Below are 25,088 nucleotides of genomic sequence, written 5' to 3'. Positions count from 1 at the left end.
AAAGCACTCAGTGTAATTTAGACTAAATTAAGTGAAATATATGTCTACTATCAGACTAGAAGACGGAAAACACATCATAAGATGTTTACTTGAATTCTCAGCAACTTTGGTCCTCAGCCAATAAAAAAATATGAAACTTTTACTGTGACGTCATAGAAAAACTCACCAAGGTCAAATCTTATTATGTTTACACGCAAACACATATCATCATTCTCGGGTTGAGCAACGCTACGGCTTCACTACATCTGTTTGTTCTGTACAAAAAGACGTGCAGGTCACTTAAAAATATCTCACCCTGTGTTTCTCTGCCTGTGGTAGAGGTGGAACCAGATCAAGTGGAGCTGATTCTTGAACAGCCTCAAGTCAGAGCTGGATTGACCTTCTGTCACCAGGTACTGATGAGCCCGCTGTGGAGAAACATCACTGATGATGTTCATGAATCCCCAGCTGACTCTGGTAACCTTAATACAGCACAGAAAAAATGTCACAATATTCATTTATGTTGTGATTATTGTGATAATAACAGAAACAGATGCATCTATGTCATCATCTTTGAGCTTTTACACTTAACATAATTATAAAAACATGAGTATAAAAGGTGTTAAAACTCTGATGCCATCTTGGAATACTGCACTTTGTTCATGTCATTACAACATTTCTCTCTTTCTAATCATATATCTAGATGTTATGTCAACACACATTTAATCTACATTATAAGAGTGCCTTTGTGATAAATGTGTCTTTCATTCTTGAATTAACTGGTTAAATATTTAATCTAACTAAACCCTAAAGATGGAGTCAGAAGACAACAGTCACCTGAAGGGGCTGAAAATTGTAAAGACCCTACAGAACAATCAGTAAATGTGAGTAAATCTGTGATTCTGCGAGTAACACACTGGGTTCAGTTTGGAGGTTGAACTCTCACTCACCAGGATTGACAGCTGTCTGTGCCACAGTTAAACTCATGCAGTGCTAATTTAAAAACTCTCAAATATTTTGGACAATTTATATTTTTCTATCACAAAAAATACACGTCTTCATTGAAGTAAACACACAGAGCAATTAATATATATTTTTAAATATAATTTTTCTTTATTTTAATTATCAAATTACAAATAAAAAAAACAACCCACCTAACGAGCCCTGGTCAACCCCTCACTTGAATTTTTGATTTTCAGTTTAAGGCAATTAAATTCAATCCAAAGATTCAACCCCAACAATCAAGTGATTCCCTATGAGCAACGGTGGACAGGAAAAACTCCCTTTTAACAGGAAGAAACCTGTGACAGAACCAGGCTCAGTGTGGGGCAGTCTTCTGTCATGACTGGTTGGGAGGTGAGGGCAAAATAAAACTGAACATAAATGAGAGCACAGTATAGTTATTATGTTATAATTAGCCAATCAAGGTGGGCAGGTAATAAATAGCGCCCGTTATGGCAAGACCTAGACCTAGACCTAGACCTACGTTACTTGCGAAGTTGGCAAAAGCACTCTGTGGTGCTTTCTCACGCCTCACATTCTCAGTCTCTTTCTTTCGTACACTCAACTGCCTTTCAATGTTGTCCATCCTTGCATTAATCATTCTATTTTGCTCTATGAGAGCCTCTAAACGCTGAGCTATTCTCTCCATTGACTAACTTTGTAACTGCTGCAGGGACAAGTGTCAAAAGAAAAAAAATGTTCCCTGAATTATTTAAATGTAAAGGTATTACCTTTGTCAAAGACTCCTGCTTTGCAAAAACAAGTCGCTGTTACCGAAGACGCACCAAGGTAAACTGTGTTAAAGCACCTCTATTTAAGGACTCATGTGGCAGAGATGGTGACGTCAACCGTCACGGGAGACTGTGACGTGCGGTCGACCGTCACGTCACAGTCTCCCCTTTGAGAAGATCAAAGGATCAAAGAATAGCTCCGTGTCATTCCGCGCATGCTCAGATCATGTGTATTGAAATGAACGGGATATTTATTTATTCATTTTAAATACCTTGCTATATAACAAAGGCGACTGCGCACTCAAAGGACGAGGAGAGTTCAAAATAGGGCTGTTCGATATAACGACACATATGGATGACGATATGAAAAAGTCTATCGCTTCATATTACGGCAATATTTTTTCATGGCTGTATCCCAATTCAGGGTCTGCAGCCTTAAAGTACGCAGCCTCAATGGTCCTCAAGGGCCATGTACTCAAAGACCGCTAAGGCCGGAAGTGCGAGGCTTGTGAAATGGGACGGTCTAGCCTCCGTCGCGCTGCCCAGGTTGCCTAGCAACCATGATAGCTGGAAACGTGTGGTTGACAGAAATTAAGGAGAACATATTTTGTTCGTTTGTTTGTTTCTACATGAGCTTTGTGTGATTTAATAAGCATCTGAGGCTGAGACCACAGGACTGTAAAACATGATTGTTGCATGCTTGCATATTTCTGAAAACATCTTAGTGGTGTGGCAGCCATGGGTTGAGCCAGCCCTGCAAACCCTGTGGATGGACGATGCAGTGGACAGTGGGAGGAAGCATCCTAAAGCTCTCTTTGCAGACCAGCCTGTGTGATTCTCCACTCGCCGACCAGAAAAGACAAACGGCGGGTCTCAGTTGCAGCACCTCATCCATTCTGTATGCATGAAGCTGCACGCATGTATCACCTTCATTCAAAAAAAAGGAGCCAGCTATTTTATTACTGTTGACCTTGTAACATTTATCACTTTAAACATAGCACAAGTCAAAAAGCATACCTGATAGGCAATCATAAGATAAAGCTCGTAAGCACTTACCTGTGGAAGTGCTTCAGTATTTATTGCATTTGGCAGTAACTGTGGTTCTAGCTGAAGCATTTACAGTATTTTTGAAGGAGGCGAATTCATCGTCTTATCTGACAAAAATCAACGCCTTTTCCTGTTATTTGTGACCATTTTGTAAACAAATATGCTTCTTAGAGTTGACATTATTAAAAATCCTGAATTGGTGTAAAAGTAAAAAAAAAAAAAAACACTTTCCCCTCTTTTTCTCTGGTAAAACCTTTTGGTGGGCTGCAAATACTTCCTCTGTGTAGACAGTAGTCGTGTTGTTATTCGCTAACTTAACGGGAAAGCTTAAAATGAGTTGAGGCTTAAAGCTAAAGCTGAAGTGAAGAGACACTGAAGGACTGAAGAGGTCACTACATGCTGAAACAAATCCAGTTTGAAGCAGGTGGCTTTTCTAAGCCCGACTCTGGAATTTTGTTTGCTGTTGTGATGAGAGCAGAGCAGCACGTTTGAATGACTGCGTGTTTAATTCACAGAAACGCCAACGCAGCCATGGGTGTCCTGCTGTCCAAATCCATGGATGACAATTTAAAAAAGCAACAAGAATTCATGCTAACGAATGCACGGCTGCAGGTGAGTGAAAGTGCACCCACTCGCACATCACCTCTGACCTCTGCTGTGACATCTTTCACTAGTGAAACATGGTGAAAGTGAAAAAGCAAAAAAAAAAAAAGCAGATTTTTAATTATTTTTTAACACATAAAATTGCCCCAAACCTTCCCACCAAAAGGTTTTACCTTCATACTTTGAAATTGTACTAGTTGCAGATGCTGAAATGATGTCGGACTAAGTTTAAATTGTGCACTTGTTTATTTGCATTATTTTTGTATCAGCTCCATGAGTACAGGAGACATCCACAGCAACTGTAGGTCTGCAAACATTTTTAATCTCTATGACTACAACCAAATCCATTTAGACCCACTACTTTCCCACTACTCTCTGGAGGAGGTAATTAACTACACTGCTCATTGTCTGAGTAGTGTGATCACTGTGCGTTACTTCCTTTGTCCCACACACTGACACAAACCCCTGTCCTAATGACGACACGCATACCATCTTTCTTTTAGTGTTTAAGTATTACTACACACCAAAGTCAAAAACCAGCCCAAAGTGATTTCACAGCAGGTACCACTGTGATTCTACTTAAAGAGGAAACTTGCACAGGTAGAAAAAAAGTTTGTTACCCTGGTGAAGATCATGCTATGGCTTCTGGACTGGGGTGAGCATACACTCAGCTTTAACCTCACTCTTCCTCAATTTTTAGTCACAAAAAGAAATTCTTCTGTGGAAATACGCCACTGGGCTCAGATGTTCATATTGCTGTCTTAAGCAGGAGGAACTTTCTTTGGAAAGATGGAGTCAAAGAGGGTCAAAGCTTTCTGAAATCTTTCCAAATTACTGTAACTGTAAGATGCTTTTTTAAATGCCTATTTTCAATCCCCTGGCAATATTTCAATAGAATTGAAATCTTAGCATTGGTTAGGCACCTCAGGTCCTTGAGTCCTTTCTTTGTGGATTTACTAGTGCATTTAGGAACATTACTCCATATCCAATTTTGGACAAATCATTTTTAAAAGCATGAGAGCATACAGAGTGCCCAAAAGTCAAAGTTTGCAAACATGCAAAAAAAAAAAACCTTAATCCACAAAAAAACCCTAACATGAAATATTTTGTATTCATCAGGAATACCTGCTGCACATATTTTCCGCATGTATTTGCTCTGCTTTTCTTTCTCACATGTTACATCTGTTTCTTTTCCTTCTTCCAATGTGTAGATCATGATGATTTGTGTGCATCTGTTTTCAAGTTAGTGTCCCGCTTTGTGTTCATACTTGCACCCTTCACAAATGTCACCCTCAGACTGCGTTGGTTCATTTCTGCTTTTTCCAGTCCTGTCCCAGAGTCACAGTCTGCTGCTTGTCTGAGCTTGCCAAAACCAAATCTTTTCCTTTTGATATTCCCACCAGCAGATATGTTTGTCTAGTTTTGAATTGCACATCTACACTAATAGGGCTAATTTATCACTTATGGGTTCGTAGCTATCCCATACAAACAGCCTGTAGAAACAGAAAATGGTAAAGAATGTTATACAAAGACCCTGAAGTCTTTATTGTAGATGACACATTATCATTATTATTGTTGTTATAAGTGTTCATTATTATAAACACTCATGAGTCATTTGGCATCAGCACAAAAATGAGAGGGAGATGGGCAGAATATTGAAGGAGCAGAGGCAGTGAAAGTGGATGAGTTTAAATAGCATCCAACCATCCAAAGTAACAGTGGGTGGAGACGAGTGTCAGCGGTAATTTGTGATGGATAGTTACAGACTGAAAGGAAAGGTTTTTAAGATGCTATGATGTGTGGTTTGGAAAACTGGAGGTGACAGAGTTGAAGATGTTAAGATTTTTTTGTTTGGAGTGACCATGAAGGACATGATTAGGAATGAGTACATCAGAGGGCCATTTCAGGTTGAGCGCTTTGGAGACAAACTAACTAATAATGTGAAACTGGTGGCTGAGCAAAGATGTGCAGTGATCTTTACTTATGTTACGTATTTGTGTATATGGGCATATTGAACTGCTTCATTTTTATAAGATGGAGACCCTGCAGCATCTATGTACTTAGATGCTGGAGTGAGTTTCAGGATAGTTTATTCAAATTTAACATCCTCTATCTTCCATTTACTTCCTTTTTTGTGACCCAGATGAAGCCGTCATGAAAGCTGACCTTTCAGCGAACGTGTCACCCCATTTCCCGTTCCTGCAGCTCATACACATGGTGTGGAGGAGCGGGAAATGCTTTCTTTTCATAATTGCATTCTTCACTCATTCACAACATGGGCCGTTAAAGGGGGACACCCTTAAGTGTGCTCAGACTACTCACTAGTTTGTTTCAGCGGATGCTGGCTTTAAAAGAACAAACACTGTCAATTACAGAAGTCATTCCTGTAATTTCCATTGAACCTAAAGAGTGTACAGCCAAGAGTCGATGTCAGGAGTACGAAACACCCAGATTGTGGAGATGAAAAGTTTGTCACTTCCTCCTTCCCTAGAGCGTAGTGTTTGTAGTTGGCATGTTTACAGCAGTGGATTCCAGGGTTTAGTTTCATGACTTAAAAAAAATTCCAAAGAAACTTCTCAAGCATACATAGAAGTTCAGTCTGTGCTCCCAACTAATCACATCTCTGTTCACGTAATGTACACTTCCTACAAGTTTTTAGGGGCTTTTTTTTAAAAAGTACTAAGCCTTTGGTGCTTATGGAGATCTCTTTAAACTGTCTGTACTCTCATAAAACAATTAACTGATGAATCAGATGATTATTACAGCTCTGATCAACAGTAATTGACTGAAATTGATTATAACTGAAAATGAAATCTTACCAAGCAGGGAAAATTTTATTTCATCATTTCTTCTTAATTTATTTTTGTGTGTCTGTGTGCGCGCGTGCATGTGCCCAGATGGAGCGCCAGATTCTGATGCAGAACCAGATGAGAGAGCGGCAGATGGCGATGCAGATCGCCTGGTCCAGAGAGTTTCTGAAATACTTTGGCAGTTTCTTTGCGGTGGCCACAGTGGGACTAACTGCAGGGTGAGATTCTAACACCTCACAAAGATCTGACACAAACACACACAGACTCATCTCTGTGTTGTGCTTTTATCTTTGCAGTTAAATATTGTCTTCTGTTTATCATCATTTTTCTTTAGAGCTATTAAAAGAAAGAACCCAGGCATGCTGGCTCCCATCATACCTCTCAGTTTCATATTTGCCTACCAGATGGACAGCGCCTATGGAACGCTTATTAATCGTATGAGAGGTAAAGCTACACACTTACAGGCATCATCATCTTAAGGAAACCTGTTTAACATTAAAAAGAGGGTGCACAGACGGGTAAATAAATCCTTATCAAGCATTATATAGTGATTCTTTGCTTTGGTTTTCGAGGATTATTTTACTTTGAACAGCAGAACACAGACTCACTATATCCAGAAAACACAGGCTCTAATATACAGTTAGGTCCATATATATATTTAAATACGTGAATAGTGTCTGTTTACCAAAACAATTTCCACTTTCCGCTATGATGGGCATCTATATAATGTGTAGACGCCCAGCTTTCATATGAGAAAATCCACATTCAAATCGGATGAAGGTTTTGGAGTTCCGGCCCCTTAACGTGTGCCCCCCGCTTTTTAAAGGGACAAAAAGTAATTGGACATTTGACTGAAAGGCTATTTCATGGGCAGGTGTGGGCACTTCCTTTGTTATGTCATTATCAATTAAGCAGATAGAAGCCCTGGAGTTGATTTGAGGTGTGGCGCTTGCATTAGCACGATTCAAATGAATACATTTTATTTTATTTGTCCAGTTACTTTTGATGTCCTGAAATGATGGGATTGCATTTTAGTTCTCACATTTTTGTGCAATCTTTTTGTTCAACCCACTGAATTAAGGCTGACAGTCGGCAGTTCAACTGGATCTGAGTTAATTATATTTAAAGTTGTTATATTTAAAATTAATTGTGGTAATGAACAGAACCAAAATGCTAAAAAAGAAAAAGTCTCTGTCCAAATGGACCTTACTGTTTACCAAATAATGCATCTAAATGTTTAACAAATATTGTGTTTAGTTATTCATTAATGACATTTTTAAAAAAGATTGCAGTCACTAATTATACCCATTAAATGTGTTTTTCATGATGTCTTTAGGGGAAGCTGAGAATATCATGGAGACTGAAAATGACCGTCTACAGTTACCTCAAGGGACTCCAACCTTTGAGAGCATAGAGAAGGCCCGCCGTGCTAAAAGCAGCCTCAGCGCCTTCTTGGAGAAATAATGTAATTAGTTATTGTCTAACAGCGTGGTTCCAGAGAGGAGCTGCAGCCACTGTACATTTCGTTTTCAACAAACCACAAAGACGGGGAAGTGGCTCACAAAGAAACCTCAGGTTTAGCTGTCCAAAACATACCCACTCCCTAAACGATACACAACTATACTTTATGTAGCATTAAGGTAAAAGCGGCCTCAGCTCCTTCTTGGAGAAATAATGTAATAATTTATAGAACAAACGTCCTCTATCATGGAAAATTTTAAGGCTCTGCTATTTCTCTCTGTCAGGTTGACCTTTATTGAACGAAAGGCTCCTTATTCTGTCTCATTTCAGTCTTTCAGATACACCAATTGGGCATTACATTATGACTACCTAACTAACACTGTGTTGGTCGCCCTTTTGCTGCCAAAGCGGCCCTGACCCATCACATGATATCTGGCACCAAGATGCCAGGTGTGGCCTCCGTGTTGAATAGTCTGAATCAGTGTTACTCACTTTGCTAGTGGTCATAATGTTATGCCTGATTGGTGTATGCCACATGTTGATCCATGAGTTAAGTTTTATTACAGTGTTATAAGAGCATTGTGTGACCACAGCAGATAACTTGTCTCTAAATATTGCACAATTGCAGTTATATCATCAGTGTTTTCTTTAGGTTGTTATTTTCCAGGGTTTGCTTTGATTATGTATGATGGACTTGAAGGGAAATTGATAGTAATATTAATCAGTTTATGTTATCTCTCTGGGGGGTTTTGTTGTATTTAGATGAACAAGAATACCAGCTGCTATAAGCCTGGTTCATGAATGTAATGATGATGATTGAACAAAGTGGTAAGACAATGATTGTTGACTTTGGTCAAAGCTGCAATTAGACCAGTGCAGAGCAGAAATTCTCTTAAACACTCTTCATAACAGCTCATTTTATCTGGCTCTTATGTGTAATACGTCGCCTTTAAAAAGCTCCTGAAACACTGATGACTGTTGCAGGTCACTTGCCTCTCTGTTTAGATGATAGACTGTATGCAAAAGATGGACGTAGCATCCAAACCCTCCACTTTTTCTCCTTTACATTCAGCTCCTGCTGTCCTGGAACAGCAAAGGCTTGCCCTTTCTTTCTCATTTCAGTGGCTACAATCCATCCTTTGTATTCAGTCTGTGGTTCTTTTCTATCCAGGTCATAGACGTGTTACTTTCTAAGAAGCTTTGTTTTGATGAAATGCCCTCTGCCAGGCTGGTAACTTTTGCAGTTGCCGATAACCAACAGCTGAAGTGATCAAAATGTAATGGTGCATTATTGGTAAAGATTCTCAGACATTTGTATTGACAGATAAAATGTATTATTTTCAACACTAAAATTTTAATTGTAGGTGTGAGGGAGCTTCAATACAAAGCTGTTGGACCTCCAACTTTTTTAAGCCATCACAGTAGATTCCAAGGTGCTGATATCTATACTTTGTGTTTGACATCTGGAAAAAATTTTAAATTAATAAAAAAAGAAAATTGAAAAGATTTCAGTGTCTGAATTGATCTTTGTGACAAGGACACCCCCTGAATGCAAAGCTGTAGAGCAGGGATGTCAGTGTTTCTGTTAATGTAATGAGATCTTTTAATCTCAAAGAGCAGCAACTTAAGCAGTATGTGGGGTTTGTTTGTTTTTTAACGTGATAATGAAATGCTGCATATTAAATGACATTTCTCAGGATGACTCTTTGGGCTTAAATTGTTAGAAGTTAATGTGTAAAGTTATGTCCTCTTTCATATTTTCCACAGCCATTCAGTGGACTGGAGTGGAGCATATTTCACAGTTTGAGTGTGAGAGGATTCCCCAACAGAGAAACAGTGAAACTAGCAGAGCCAGAGCTCAGCAAAGGCCAGAAATATTAAAGATCCTACTTTGTGCATCCTCAAAACACGCTGGCACTCCATCTTCTTGTGAGCCCTTGAGGGTCGGCCTCTGTTTCCTCCCAAAGTTGTGGGGGCCTGCTGCATCCTCCACATAATATCTGTGTGGCAACACTTGATGTCTACCAAGAAGAAGGAGAGGAGGCGGCACAAGCAGGACAAGCCGAAACAGTTGAAGGCACAGGTGCAGACGGGGAGCTTTCAGGAACCTGTGTCTGAGCCAGGCTTGCTGCACAAGTGTCTCCTGAACAGCTACCTGCACGATGTAGTGCTGCAACTGAGACCCGCCGTTTGTCTTTTCTGGTCGGCGAGTGGAGAATCACACAGGCTGGTCTGCAAAGAGAGCTTTAGGATGCTTCCTCCCACTGTCCACTGCATCGTCCATCCACAGGGTTTGCAGGGCTGGCTCAACCCATGGCTGCCACACCACTAAGATGTTTTCAGAAATATGCAAGCATGCAACAATCATGTTTTACAGTCCTGTGGTCTCAGCCTCAGATACTTATTAAATCACACAAAGCTCATGTAGAAACAAACGAACAAAATATGTTCTCCTTAATTTCTGTCAACCACACGTTTCCAGCTATCATGGTTGCTAGGCAACCTGGGCAGCGCGACGGAGGCTAGACCGTCCCATTTCACAAGCCTCGCACTTCCGGCCTTAGCGGTCTTTGAGTACACGGCCCTTGAGGACCATTGAGGCTGCGTACTTTAAGGCTGCAGACCCTGAATTGGGATACAGCCATAAAAACCATGAAAAAAATATTGCCGTAATATGAAGCGATAGACTTTTTCATATCGTCATCCATATGTGTCGTTATATCGAACAGCCCTATTTTGAACTCTCCTCGTCCTTTGAGTGCGCGCTTTGTTATATAGCAAGGTATTTAAAATGAATAAATAAATATCCCGTTCATTTCAATACGCATGATCTGAGCATGCGCGAAATGACACGGAGCTATTCTTTGATCTTCTCAAAGGGGAGACTGTGACGTGACGGTCGACCGCACGTCACAGTCTCCCGTGACGGTTGACGTCACCATCTCTGCCACATGAGTCCTTAAATAGAGGTGCTTTAACACAGTTTACCTTTAGGACGGCCGCACCTAGAAAATAGTTTTCATTAATCTTGCGCTTGTAGTTAGCAAATATAAATAAATCACGTCTTTCAATCGTACAATACTGCAAGAATTAAGGAAAGCAATAGAGAACTCGTCATCTGTAAACATGTCAAACTCCGTTTGGGGAGCGATTTGCACTGTGGGCACTTATGCTCACAAAATTATGAGAAAAACGTTGGGATTTGATGACCAACGTTCACCCACTGCTGACCAAATTGTATGCGAGGCACCTGAAGTTCGCTGTGCTAACCAAATTTTACACGCGGAACATGAGGTACCATTGCCAGATCAGCATATACCTGAACCCCGCTTCAGCAGCTGCAGAGGACAGCATAATCAGAATAGCGGTTTAAACCAAGTGTGTGAAATTCTTCACCCTGAACATATACAGCAGCAGCCTTCTGTGATTCAAAGACATCAGCTATGGGAAAATTCAAATCGAGATGCAGCAGACCCTGCTGAATCCAGGATCTCAGACCTAAGACCTAGTCAAAGAGTCTCAGAACACCATGATGAAATTCTTGGTAGCAATAATAGTTTTGTCAATTAAGCTTTCTTTCCCCACCTGCAGCATGCACCTATTTTCCACTTTTCTGGATTTGACAGCACTAATTAGAGCATCTGAGTGCTCACCCATCATTTGGTTCAGTCCAAGCCATAGCTAATTGTTTGCTGGTGGTTTGAGTTGGTTGTCAGTCCACGCAGGAGTCTGATTGCTCCGTAAGGTGAGAAACATCATTTCATTTTATTTTAAAATTTCATCAAAATACTAAATTCATTAGTTCACTTTGGCAGCCCCCAGTTTTATCCAAACCACAGAAGCCACAGGTGTGCTTAGTCATTGCATTAAGCCTGTACATAATTCAGGCAGTTTTAGAATATTGGACCTCCTTTTTAATCATAAATTTAAAAACAAATCCTTCAAAATCTGTCTCATCATAATAAATATACATTCAAGTGAACATTAAATTCTCTTACTTTAGGCTTAATTACGCAGAACGTTTGATCAGGAGGACATCAGGTGTTTTAGGAAAGTGATTTGGAGGTATTCATGCCATTTAGGGTCCAGTAGGTGGCAGCATTGACCAAAAATTCTCGTCGCAGTCTCACAATTTTTAATCTCCTTTTCACACATTTTTCACACATATCCTGTTAGTCAGACAGCATCTCTGTATGCATGAAGCTGCACGCATGTATCACCTTCATTTAAAAAAAAAAAAGGAGCCAGCTATTTTATTACTGTTGACCTTGTAACATTTATCATTTCAAACATAGCACAAGTCTAAAAGCATACCTGATCGGCAATCATAAGATTAACTAAATGATACGTCACCTACTGTGTGGACTGCAGGTGCGTTGTTCTGTGACGTCACTGAAAATGTTTCCAGCTTTAAAGTCTGAGGCTTTCTCTGTGTGGTGTCTGCACTCCCACGGGTCAGACATGCCAGTTAGGAGAAAACAGGAGAGCATAGGGATGAATGGGGCAAGAAGCTTAATTATTGCTACCAAGAAGCAGAAGACAAAACTGAAGTAAAAGGATTCTGTGAAGTTAAAGGAATCAAATGAAATCCATTCATTTCATTGAGAATTCAAGTTTATTTATGTGGCTTTGAATGCAAACAACAGCTGCCTGTCTCTAATACTGTAACATGTAACATGACAGAAATTCCTCCAATTAGTAGTAATACTTTAACATAACACAAATGTTATGATTTGGCACAAAAATCATGATTTGGCAAAAATACTATGATTTAGCAGAAATACTATGATTGAGCAGAAGTACTAAGATGTAGTAAAAGTACTTTGATTTAACAGAAATACAATTATGGAGGAGTAATACTTTAAAATGGGAGAAATATTGATACACACACACACATACACAGAGCCTAAAGGGAAGAGTATTTGTGCCATGGAGTGTTAACAAGAATGTGAGGTCCATATTAGAAAAGCTGGTAAAATCATAAAAGTTTGCAGAATTGTAATAAATGATGAATATGAATTACTGGTCTGTGACAGTGTATTAATTTGTAGGGAAAAAAACATGTTGACCAAGGTGGAATCGAACCCACGATCTTTGGCTTGCAGACCTGTGTCATTACCAACTGCGCCACTGGGAAAGAGAAGAGCCGCTTTGAAAAACAGGGTGATGAGGAGTCAGAATTAGATCGCGGTGAGAGGCGAAAAACGCCGTTTTTTGGAGTTACAAAATGTTGTGTAACTCAAAAACTAGGTGGACTAGAAGCTTAATTTTTGTACTGGCTGAATCAGCTTTGGTGTACTTTGACTGCGATTTTCATTGCTCTTTGTACAACCGTCACTGAGATATGACGAAAGAGGAAACGGAAGACCTCAGATATGATTGGCTGGCTGGGGACCTGGCAGAAATATATAGAAATAGTATGATTAAGCATAAATACTACATTTACCAGAAATACTATATTAAGCACAAATCCTATAAAAAGCAGAAATACTATATTAAGCACAAATCTTATGAAATAGCAGAAATAGTATGATTTAGCACAATAGTAATAAGTTAAACAGAAAAATTGGAAAAGCAAAATGGACAGCTGAAAAAATGCTGAACATGCTGAGGGTCCCTCAAATATACTTGTTAAATGAAAAAAAAAGTTTATTTATGTGGCTTTGAATGCAAACAACAGCTGCCTGTCTCTAATACTGTAAGGTAGTCCCTACAGTATTAGAGACAAGGCCAGCAATCTGATGAAAACTCCCCGTTGGGAAGAAACCTCCAGCAGAACCAGGCTCAGGAAGGAGCAGCCTTCTGCCGTGACTGGCTGGGTTCTCAACTGTTGTTTGCATGACTGAGATGGTAAGAGCCTAATTAACCCCATTATACCCCAATTATTAGTTATTTCCCTATTAAAATCGTCATAGTCCAGTTAGAGCCAAATAAAGTTGGCACTGACATTAGGTTTGTCTTCACCTTTTCCATTTCCATAGAGGAAAATTAAAGGTATTGTGCTAAAAATGAAAGTAAATAAATTAATATAGCTCGAATTTTGTTGACCAAGAACAATAAAATGCAAAGGCAAACGCAAGTACATCCTACAGCATGTGACATCAGGTGTGCCACATAATGTCTGACCTCTTCGACCATTTTCCAGAACATGTGATGAATAGCCACAATTGCTAACTTGCACATGTTAGACACTGTGGTAATGGATTGTCCTAAAAATCCAGTTCCTCTCCTGATGATAGAAACCCCTCTATGAAGAATCCCATTATGTTCTTCTCTCCCTTCCAAAGGAGGCCTGTCTCTGTTCACAATTTCATCATGGTGTTCTGAGACTCTTTGACTAGGTCTTAGGTCTGAGATCCTGGATTCAGCAGGGTCTGATGCATCTCGATTTGAATTTTCCCATAGCTGATGTCTTTGAATCACAGAAGGCTGCTGCTGTATATGTTCAGGGTGAAGAATTTCACACACTTGGTTTAAACCGCTATTCTGATTATGCTGTCCTCTGCAGCTGCTGAAGCGGGGTTCAGGTATATGCTGATCTGGCAAAGGTACCTCATGTTCCGCGTGTAAAATTTGGTTACCACAGCGAACTTCAGGTGCCTCGCATACAGTTTGGTCAGCAGTGGGTGAACGTTGGTCATCAAATCCCAACGTTTTTCTCATAATTTTGTGAGCATAAGTGCCCACAGTGCAAATCGCGCCCCAAACGGAGTTTGACATGTTTACAGATGACGAGTTCTCTATTGCTTTCCTTAATTCTTGCAGTATTGTACGATTGAAAGACGTGATTTGTTTATATTTGCTAACTACACGCGCAAGATTAATGAAAACTGTTTTCTACGTGCGGCCGTCCTAAAGGTAAACTGTGTTAAAGCACCTCTATTTATAGACTCATGTGGCAGAGATGGTGACGTCAACCGTCACGGGAGACTGTGACGTGCGGTCGACCGTCACGTCACAGTCTCCCCTTTGAGAAGATCAAAGGATCAAAGAATAGCTCCGTGTCATTCCGCGCATGCTCAGATCATGCGCATTGAAATGAACGGGATATTTATTTATTCATTCTAGATACCTTGCTATATAACAAAGGCGACTGCGCACTCAAAGGACGAGGAGAGTTCAAAATAGGGCTGTTCGATATAACGACACATATGGATGACGATATGAAAAAGTCTATCGCTTCATATTACGGCAATATTTTTTTCATGGTTTTTATGGCTGTATCCCAATTCAGGGTCTGCAGCCTTAAAGTACGCAGCCTCAATGGTCCTCAAGGGCCGTGTACTCAAAGACCGCTAAGGCCGGAAGTGCGAGGCTTGTGAAATGGGACGGTCTAGCCTCCGTTGCGCTGCCCAGGTTGCCTAGCAACCATGATAGCTGGAAACGTGTGGTTGACAGAAATTAAGGAGAACATATTTTGTTCGTTTGTTTGTTTCTACATGAGCTTTGTGTGATTTAATAAGTATCTGAGGCTGAGACCACAGGACTGTAAAACATGATTATTGCAAGAACATTTTGAAGAACAGCAGTGAAGTTTTCGCTAAAGCGGCGACAGATGTTGTCTTGGCAGGGATGCATTAAATCAACCTCATCACACAACTGGAAATGAAAAGAGCAGAATAGACAAAAGAATGACATTTTACATTGAGGATTTAAACTTTTGACATGTTTAAAGACACAGACTGGAGATAAATGTAAAGTGCTTTAACCCTTGAACAAAAATTCTAAAGATAATGAACAGATTGATTAATCAGTTAGTACAGAAAATAATAATCAGATTTAGAGACAAAAAAATCATTAGCTGTTTCCCCAATCATCTTAACAATTCTTACCCCTGCAGATGTCCCCAGGAATGGATCTCTCTTTAATAGGTCCACAGTACACATTCCTTCAGCTACCTCTCGACGTCTCCATGCAAAGTTTTTTGTCATGCGGTCTTTCACCAGTGCTGTGTCAGGATGTAGCTTCTTGTGCTGATCATTTAGCACCTTGATATGAGCATCAACGGAGGCTGCATCTTCCCCCACAAAGCACGAATCCTTTGTCAAAGCAGATATCAGTATTATCATAAGTAAAATCTGATAAGTTAATGTTACTCGAAATGCGGTAATTTGTACACCAAATGCTTTGAAAAAAATGCAAAAATGTTGAATAGGAATTGCAAGTTGAGCTGACTTTTGTTAAATCAACTGTGAAGTTCCTTTTTCTATGTTAATGTTATCTGTTAACATGTTTCTTTCAATTAATGTTTACTTTTAGCTTTACAGTGAACATAATAAGACTATATGTTACCTTAGCTCTTAGAGGCTGAGGGTGTGAGGACTTACGAGAGAGGGCTTCAGTCTCTTCAGACAGGAGCTGCTCGATTCCTCTGTGGTCCGATGTTTCTGCGTGCATACAAACTTTTCTTTAACCCGGTTCACTTCTTCGTTGCTGATTAGGGGAGCCCGTTCTGCTTTGAACTTTCTCTTGAGTTGGCTGTGCCAGGTGTCCTAGTTGTTTCAAATGTATATAAGTAGTTAATTATGCTTACTTTATATTAATATAATCTATAAAAGAAACAAAAAAGGAGAGGTACTCACATAACCATTTCCGTGTACATCTCTTAAGAAAGGATACTTCACAATCAGGGCTTTGATGACCTGGATGTAGTCTGAGTGGGTTGGGTACCTGTTTCAAACATAAGAAAAACAACCGACAGTACACTGATTACTCTTATCCTTTCCTGGGGGCTTTTCTGTTCTTCAATTCTTCTAATCATATTGTTATTACCGTAAATAGTATGTTGTAGACCAATGTCAAATCAATGTAGCTAAAGTTGATTTTAATTTTTTAAAAATGGGCGTGGACAAACAGCCACACCTCTCCCAAACTTCATTAATTAATTGACTGCAGTCCTGAATTATTAATTTACTCTTGAGCAAATTCGAAAATGAACACTTTGGATATCATAGTCCAGACAAGGTCTGGAGACACAGGATGTATGGTTTTACCACTATTGCCAGTTCATTGGAACCGTGTGTCACGCCAGACTCGAACGCTGGTCTCCAGATTGGGAGGCAGATGGGCTAAGCATTTGTTCTCTGCCTCTCTTACAACAGCAATATTAATATTAAGAAATTAATGTAATTATTCAGAAAGGAACCCTTACATTGTGTACTATGACAGCATTTCATAAAGAGTCCCAATTATTTTGTTTCAGTACTTCTGTTCTTTCTAGACTGGTTCTTTGAGATCCAAGCGACTCTGGACATCTTGTGGGAATTTTGGAATGGAAATAACTGCAGGCAGTCTACGGCAAGAAGGTATAGAACTGCAATACAGTAGGAAAACAGCATTAACTAGCCATTTTGCAAGCACTTAAATGCATATGCAAATTTAGACATTTATCGCAACTTACCTCTGGTTTGCTTGGGACACTGGACCTTCAACTGTACCTTCAAATGGGTCGACCGGTTGTAAAGTGATGATGACTTCCTTGTAGCGGTTTGTGAAGTCTCTGAACTTCAGCTGCTTTTTGAAAGACTTGTCAAAAAGATATGCAACCATGGTCTCAGTGAGTCCACAGTCTACCGTCAATCCATCTACATCGTTATCTGAAATATAAAGTACAGTATGAAATAAAAATAAAACCATTTTCAAATTTAGTTTTAAAGTGACATTATGGTCAATAATAATAATAATAATAAGCTATCATTGTGAATCTGTCTATATTCCCCAAAAGGAAGTTACAATTAATTCTCTTGATTAATTGTTAATATAAATTAACTGGTAATATAAAAATGTAAGTAAGTGTCCCTGCGCAGAGCTTACAGCTCTCATATTCGAAAATCCCACTAAGTAGGTGGAATGGTACAAATGTGTGCCTTCCATTGTTTAAAATCCCTTTGAGCGGGAAACAAGTTAGATGCTATAAATTTTGCTTAGAAAACGATTTTGTTAATAGCTATATTTACATACTAGCATGTTTTGAGAAATTATTGATTTTTTTACATTGTTGTACAGGGTTCGTCACTATTTATTGATAAAACACTCGAATACGGCGGGCAGACAGACGTTGAACATTCCACCAACAGTCTAAATAGTCCACATTTGTACCTTTCTTTGTTTAAAACTTCGCTAACTGCTAGCTTTCGCCCATGTTAAATCTACCTCTTCGGACTTTTGCTAACTCTACTGTAAATCTTTGCGCCTCGTCGTCTGACACGTCAATGCCTTCTTCCATCAACCTTTTAAGGAGCTCCTCCGTGGATAACCCCCTGAGAGTCATTTTCTGCGTCAACGCTAGTCAGCGCGGAGGCGGAGCACTCATCGCTGCTGCCTTTTCGGCCTTTGGGATTAATGCGCGTTGCGAACTTGACACATGAAAATACAACATTGTGGTATTAATGCGCAGTTGTTTAGAAACCGTTATGCTGTCTTGGCGAACTATATTTGTAACTTACAAAATGTAGTCACCGTAACATAAAAATCTGCTTGACATTTTAACTTCCAAAGAACCTCGGTTTAACTTGATGTTGCAAATTCCATAAAAACCTCACAATTAATGAACAATTCTAGGATGTAGTAAAAGCACAAAAGTAAATGGCCAAACATAACAGTAAAATGATTTCACGTTTTTGAAAGATTTAAAACATTAAAAAATTATAACTGGAACTTAATAAAATGGAAATGGACCAGTTTTTTTTTAACATCATTTGGTTGTGCCTGCATGTCATTGTGTGTGTGTGTTTTTTAATATAATTTAACATAACTTACACAAAGGTAGGTTACAGATATTCTTTGCATCATAGGATAATTTACGTACAGAGGAGAGGACCAACAGATTTGATTATAACATGTAGCTTTTATGAGCACACTCACATCTCATATGAATTTTACAATTAACCAGGCCCATCCAGATTTTCCCATGCTGACCCATTACCACATTCTGCCCCTGTCACTGCAGTACAGGTCAAAATGGTACAGATTTGTACTTTATTTCAAATTGAACCTTTAAAGGGGCATTTCTGGACTTTTAAAGACCAGTATTGTACTTTTAAGGGAACATTTTAAAAAAAATTTACCTATAGGTACAAAAATATTCTTCTCTCGTACCTCTATTGGGACAAATAGCCACAATTGCTGACTTGCACATGTTAGACACTGTGGTAATGGATTGTCCTAAAAATCCAGTTCCTCTCCTGATGATAGAAACCCCTCTATGAAGAATCCCATTATGTTCTTCTCTCCCTTCCAAAGGAGGCCTGTCTCTGTTCACAATTTCATCATGGTGTTCTGAGACTCTTTGACTAGGTCTTAGGTCTGAGATCCTGGATTCAGCAGGGTCTGCTGCATCTCGATTTGAATTTTCCCATAGCTGATGTCTTTGAATCACAGAAGGCTGCTGCTGTATATGTTCAGGGTGAAGAATTTCACACACTTGGTTTAAACCGCTATTCTGATTATGCTGTCCTCTGCAGCTGCTGAAGCGGGGTTCAGGTATATGCTGATCTGGCAAAGGTACCTCATGTTTCGCGTGTAAAATTTGGTTACCACAGCGAACTTCAGGTGCCTCGCATACAGTTTGGTCAGCAGTGGGTGAACGTTGGTCATCAAATCCCAACGTTTTTCTCATAATTTTGTGAGCATAAGTGCCCACAGTGCAAATCGCGCCCCAAACAGAGTTTGACATGTTTACAGATGACGAGTTCTCTATTGCTTTCCTTAATTCTTGCAGTATTGTACGATTGAAAGACGTGATTTGTTTATATTTGCTAACTACAAGCGCAAGATTAATGAAAACTGTTTTCTACGTGCGGCCGTCCTAAAGGTAAACTGTGTTAAAGCACCTCTATTTATAGACTCATGTGGCAGAGATGGTGACGTCAACCGTCACGGGAGACTGTGACGTGCGGTCGACCGTCACGTCACAGTCTCCCCTTTGAGAAGATCAAAGGATCAAAGAATAGCTCCGTGTCATTCCGCGCATGCTCAGATCATGTGTATTGAAATGAACGGGATATTTATTTATTCATTTTAAATACCTTGCTATATAACAAAGGCGACTGCGCACTCAAAGGACGAGGAGAGTTCAAAATAGGGCTGTTCGATATAACGACACATATGGATGACGATATGAAAAAGTCTATCGCTTCATATTACGGCAATATTTTTTCATGGTTTTTATGGCTGTATCCCAATTCAGGGTCTGCAGCCTTAAAGTACGCAGCCTCAATGGTCCTCAAGGGCCGTGTACTCAAAGACCGCTAAGGCCGGAAGTGCGAGGCTTGTGAAATGGGACGGTCTAGCCTCCGTCGCGCTGCCCAGGTTGCCTAGCAACCATGATAGCTGGAAACGTGTGGTTGACAGAAATTAAGGAGAACATATTTTGTTCGTTTGTTTGTTTCTACATGAGCTTTGTGTGATTTAATAAGCATCTGAGGCTGAGACCACAGGACTGTAAAACATGATTGTTGCATGCTTGCATAGTGGTGTGGCAGCCATGGGTTGAGCCAGCCCTGCAAACCCTGTGGATGGACGATGCAGTGGACAGTGGGAGGAAGCATCCTAAAGCTCTCTTTGCAGACCAGCCTGTGTGATTCTCCACTCGCCGACCAGAAAAGACAAACGGCGGGTCTCAGTTGCAGCACTACATCGTGCAGGTAGCTGTTCAGGAGACACTTGTGCAGCAAGTTTGGCTCAGACACAGGTTCCTGAAAGCTCCCCGTCTGCACCTGTGCCTTCAACTGTTTCGGCTTGTCCTGCTTGTGCCGCCTCCTCTCCTCCTTCTTGGTAGACATCAAGTGTTGCCACACAGATATTATGTGGAGGATGCAGCAGGCCCCCACAACTTTGGGAGGAAACAGAGGCCGACCCTCAAGGGCTCACAAGAAGATGGAGTGCCAGCGTGTTTTGAGGATGCACAAAGTAGGATCTTTAATATTTCTGGCCTTTGCTGAGCTCTGGCTCTGCTAGTTTCACTGTTTCTCTGTTGGGGAATCCTCTCACACTCAAACTGTGAAATATGCTCCACTCCAGTCCACTGAATGGCTGTGGAAAATATGAAAGAGGACATAACTTTACACATTAACTTCTAACAATTTAAGCCCAAAGAGTCAGGAGCCTTTCGTTCAATAAGGTCAACCTGACAGAGAGAAATAGCAGAGCCTTAAAATTTTCCATGATAGAGGACGTTTGTTCTATAAATTATTACATTATTTCTCCAAGAAGGAGCTGAGGCCGCTTTTACCTTAATGCTACATAAAGTATAGTTGTGTATCGTTTAGGGAGTGGGTATGTTTTGGACAGCTAAACCTGAGGTTTCTTTGTGAGCCACTTCCCCGTCTTTGTGGTTTGTTGAAAACGAAATGTACAGTGGCTGCAGCTCCTCTCTGGAACCACGCTGTTAGACAATAACTAATTACATTATTTCTCCAAGAAGGCGCTGAGGCTGCTTTTAGCACGGCGGGCCTTCTCTATGCTCTCAAAGGTTGGAGTCCCTTGAGGTAACTGTAGACGGTCATTTTCAGTCTCCATGATATTCTCAGCTTCCCCTAAAGACATCATGAAAAACACATTTAATGGGTATAATTAGTGACTGCAATCTTTTTTAAAAATGTCATTAATGAATAACTAAACACAATATTTGTTAAACATTTAGATGCATTATTTGGTAAACAGTAAGGTCCATTTGGACAGAGACTTTTTCTTTTTTAGCATTTTGGTTCTGTTCATTACCACAATTAATTTTAAATATAACAACTTTAAATATAATTAACTCAGATCCAGTTGAACTGCCGACTGTCAGCCTTAATTCAGTGGGTTGAACAAAAAGATTGCACAAAAATGTGAGAACTAAAATGCAATCCCATCATTTCAGGACATCAAAAGTAACTGGACAAATAAAATAAAATGTATTCATTTGAATCGTGCTAATGCAAGCGCCACACCTCAAATCAACTCCAGGGCTTCTATCTGCTTAATTGATAATGACATAACAAAGGAAGTGCCCACACCTGCCCATGAAATAGCCTTTCAGTCAAATGTCCAATTACTTTTTGTCCCTTTAAAAGGCGGGGGGCACACGTTAAGGGGCCGGAACTCCAAAACCTTCATCCGATTTGAATGTGGATTTTCTCATATGAAAGCTGGGCGTCTACACATTATATAGATGCCCATCATAGCGGAAAGTGGAAATTGTTTTGGTAAACAGACACTATTCACGTATTTAAATATATATATGGACCTAACTGTATATTAGAGCCTGTGTTTTCTGGATATAGTGAGTCTGTGTTCTGCTGTTCAAAGTAAAATAATCCTCTAAACCCAAAGCAAAGAATCACTATATAATGCTTGATAAGGATTTATTTACCCGTCTGTGCACCCTCTTTTTAAATGTTAAACAGGTTTCCTTAAGATGATGATGCCTGTAAGTGTGTAGCTTTACCTCTCATACGATTAATAAGCGTTCCATAGGCGCTGTCCATCTGGTAGGCAAATATGAAACTGAGAGGTATGATGGGAGCCAGCATGCCTGGGTTCTTTCTTTTAATAGCTCTAAAGAAAAATGATGATAAACAGAAGACAATATTTAACTGCAAAGATAAAAGCACAACACAGAGATGAGTCTGTGTGTGTTTGTGTCAGATCTTTGTGAGGTGTTAGAATCTCACCCTGCAGTTAGTCCCACTGTGGCCACCGCAAAGAAACTGCCAAAGTATTTCAGAAACTCTCTGGACCAGGCGATCTGCATCGCCATCTGCCGCTCTCTCATCTGGTTCTGCATCAGAATCTGGCGCTCCATCTGGGCACATGCACGCGCGCACACAGACGCACAAAAATAAATTAAGAAGAAATGATGAAATAAAATTTTCCCTGCTTGGTAAGATTTCATTTTCAGTTATAATCAATTTCAGTCAATTACTGTTGATCAGAGCTGTAATAATCATCTGATTCATCAGTTAATTGTTTTATGAGAGTACAGACAGTTTAAAGAGATCTCCATAAGCACCAAAGGCTTAGTACTTTTTAAAAAAGCCCCTAAAAACTTGTAGGAAGTGTACATTACGTGAACAGAGATGTGATTAGTTGGGAGCACAGACTGAACTTCTATGTATGCTTGAGAAGTTTCTTTGGAATTTTTTTTAAGTCATGAAACTAAACCCTGGAATCCACTGCTGTAAACATGCCAACTACAAACACTACGCTCTAGGGAAGGAGGAAGTGACAAACTTTTCATCTCCACAATCTGGGTGTTTCGTACTCCTGACATCGACTCTTGGCTGTACACTCTTTAGGTTCAATGGAAATTACAGGAATGACTTCTGTAATTGACAGTGTTCTGCTCCTTCAATATTCTGCCCATCTCCCTCTCATTTTTGTGCTGATGCCAAATGAATCATGAGTGTTCCCCATCTTTCACTAGATGGTGAAAGATGTCACAGCAGAGGTCAGAGGTGATGTGCGAGTGGGTGCACTTTCACTCACCTGCAGCCGTGCATTCGTTAGCATGAATTCTTGTTGCTTTTTTAAATTGTCATCCATGGATTTGGACAGCAGGACACCCATGGCTGCGTTGGCGTTTCTGTGAATTAAACACGCAGTCATTCAAACGTGCTGCTCTGCTCTCATCACAACAGCAAACAAAATTCCAGAGTCGGGCTTAGAAAAGCCACCTGCTTCAAACTGGATTTGTTTCAGCATGTAGTGACCTCTTCAGTCCTTCAGTGTCTCTTCACTTCAGCTTTAGCTTTAAGCCTCAACTCATTTTAAGCTTTCCCGTTAAGTTAGCGAATAACAACACGACTACTGTCTACACAGAGGAAGTATTTGCAGCCCACCAAAAGGTTTTACCAGAGAAAAAGAGGGGAAAGTGTTGTTGTTTTTTTACTTTTACACCAATTCAGGATTTTTCTTTTCTTTTCTTTATTCAAATCAAGCAACAAAGTATATATCTCATTTACATTGACAGTTTTTTTTCCTTTTTTCCCCTTTTCCCTTTCCCTCCCCTCTTTTTCCCCTTCCCTTCCTTCCTCTCCCCATCCTTTTTTACATAAAATATAATTACCATTATATAAACAATCATATCTATGTCTATATCAATTGTAGATGTGAGAAGCAACTGAATCGCTGCATCCTGTAATGCATACTCTATTGGAGCGCAGCTCAGTGACAGTTATTCCTCTTCCTTGATGCTGCACCTTTTCGTGGTACTGTTTAATAAGTAAACACAACATGACTTGATTTGGGGATAATGGCAGGATGTTTGATATATGGGTGTAGAGTTGCTCTTGTCCTCCCACCCTAAGTACTCCCTGCTCATCAACAAATGGACTTAGGCTGTAGAGCTTGTGTGTCTTATCCTTCAGTTGAATGTCCTTCCCTCGAGTCAAGTCCTTGATTTCTTTGTTCTGTTCTGTTCTTAAATAACTACATTTTCCGTAGCCTGTCACACCAGCGTCTGAAAAATGGTGTAGTTCACACTGCCTGTGTTTGCAGGTAAGACACGTCTTTGAACTTTCACCTTTGACAAGTTTTGAAGATCTAGGATTCCCACAGTGACAGTGTTGATCTGAGAGTGGCTCGTCCCATTCTACTTTCTCTTGGCATAACTGTTGCAGGATTTGTTTTCCTCTTAGGATGAAGGGTGCCACAAATCCCAGTGGGTCGTACACTGATGCTATTGTGCACAGAATTCCTCTTCTTGTCATTGGGCGCTCTTTTACAGTTACTCTGAACTAAAACTCATCAGAAGAAATGCACCACTGAACACCAAGTGGTCTTTCCATCAATAGATCTAAGTCCTTAATACTTTCAGCACTCTCTTCTCCCGACAGTGACTTTATCAGATTTTCACAGTTTGATATGAACTTTGTCTAATCTTAGTTTACCCTTGCTACACAATTCTCTTGCCTCTTTCACTAGTTTTATTGCTTCAGCTTCTGATATAACACGTACAAGTCCATCATCTACATAAAAGTTCCTTTGAATGAACCTCACTGTGTTTGGAGTGAACTTTTCCTCACATTGCGTCGCTAGATGATTTAAACCAAAGTTGAAAATCTTAGGCCTTAATGTAGAGTCCAGTAGGTGGCAGTGTTGACCAAAGAATGCTTAATTTCACTGTGGTCTCAGTTTTTAACCCTCCTGTTGTGTTGTTTCTGTGGTACAGCAAGGATATCCCTGAGTCAGTTTGTTTAGCCATCCAGAAGTGTCAGAACCCAAAAACTTCCAGTAAACTTTGCTGATATCTTATTATCAACTCCATTACTGCCCACAGGAACAGGACAGTTCACAACACCTGCGTTCTTGCACTTTACACGTCAGGTCAATAGAATACGGTGTGTGTGTGTGTGTGTGTGTGTGTGTGTGTGTGTGTGTGTGTGTGTGTGTGTGTGTGTGTGTGTGTGTGTTGGGGAAATATCTCTTACAGTTGCAAAGACAGATGTAGTTTTAGACCCTTTCAGCCTCCACT

The 25,088-nt window shown here is 40.0% G+C and overlaps 3 protein-coding genes across 5 annotated transcripts; 1 reads left to right on the top strand and 2 right to left on the bottom strand.

Moving 5' to 3' along the window:
* Positions 1-2,341: 2,341 nt before the first annotated feature.
* LOC147325809 (plasminogen receptor (KT)-like) lies at positions 2,342-9,132 on the top strand. The gene is made up of 4 exons (XM_086300518.1): positions 2,342-3,371; positions 6,260-6,390; positions 6,507-6,616; positions 7,509-9,132. Exons 1-4 carry the CDS (start codon positions 3,252-3,254, stop codon positions 7,634-7,636), a joined length of 489 nt encoding a protein of 162 aa, XP_086156644.1. The 5' UTR covers positions 2,342-3,251; the 3' UTR covers positions 7,637-9,132.
* Positions 9,133-11,765: 2,633 nt separating this feature from the next.
* LOC147325808 (sterile alpha motif domain-containing protein 3-like) lies at positions 11,766-18,131 on the bottom strand. 2 transcript variants are annotated; one of them, XR_015130380.1, is made up of 7 exons: positions 17,786-18,131; positions 17,034-17,229; positions 16,785-16,946; positions 16,216-16,303; positions 15,961-16,125; positions 15,466-15,672; positions 11,766-15,232 (listed from the first exon to the last, which is right to left on the bottom strand). XR_015130380.1 is itself a non-coding variant. In XM_086300517.1 (7 exons), coding segments are annotated over exons 3-7 (606 nt in total). In that variant the 5' UTR covers positions 16,787-16,946; positions 17,034-17,229; positions 17,732-18,127; the 3' UTR covers positions 11,766-15,088. The 2 variants fall into 2 exon arrangements, 1 of the variants encoding a protein (XP_086156643.1); XM_086300517.1 differs by having other exon boundaries at positions 17,732-18,127.
* Positions 18,132-20,468: 2,337 nt separating this feature from the next.
* Positions 20,469-24,935, bottom strand: LOC147325807 (plasminogen receptor (KT)-like). Of its 2 annotated transcripts, none has more exons than XM_086300514.1 (5): positions 23,102-24,935; positions 22,288-22,418; positions 22,062-22,171; positions 21,040-21,168; positions 20,469-20,665 (listed from the first exon to the last, which is right to left on the bottom strand). In XM_086300514.1, exons 1-4 carry the CDS (start codon positions 23,219-23,221, stop codon positions 21,041-21,043), a joined length of 489 nt encoding a protein of 162 aa, XP_086156640.1. In that variant the 5' UTR covers positions 23,222-24,935; the 3' UTR covers positions 20,469-20,665; position 21,040. The 2 variants fall into 2 exon arrangements, with proteins under 2 accessions (XP_086156640.1, XP_086156641.1); XM_086300515.1 differs by lacking the exon at positions 20,469-20,665 and having other exon boundaries at positions 20,739-21,168; positions 23,102-23,198; positions 23,290-24,931.
* Positions 24,936-25,088: the final 153 nt, after the last annotated feature.

The sequence above is a fragment of the Aulonocara sp. 'chitande type north' Nkhata Bay genome, linkage group LG7, assembly GCF_057382095.1.
Source record: "Aulonocara sp. 'chitande type north' Nkhata Bay isolate Kocher_YH1m ecotype deep benthic linkage group LG7, A_spYH_male_GT1.1, whole genome shotgun sequence".
In the NCBI taxonomy this organism is placed as follows: domain Eukaryota; kingdom Metazoa; phylum Chordata; class Actinopteri; order Cichliformes; family Cichlidae; genus Aulonocara; species Aulonocara sp. 'chitande type north' Nkhata Bay.
The sequence above is the reverse complement of the archived record's forward strand: the minus strand, read 5'-3'. Positions and strand labels throughout refer to the sequence as shown.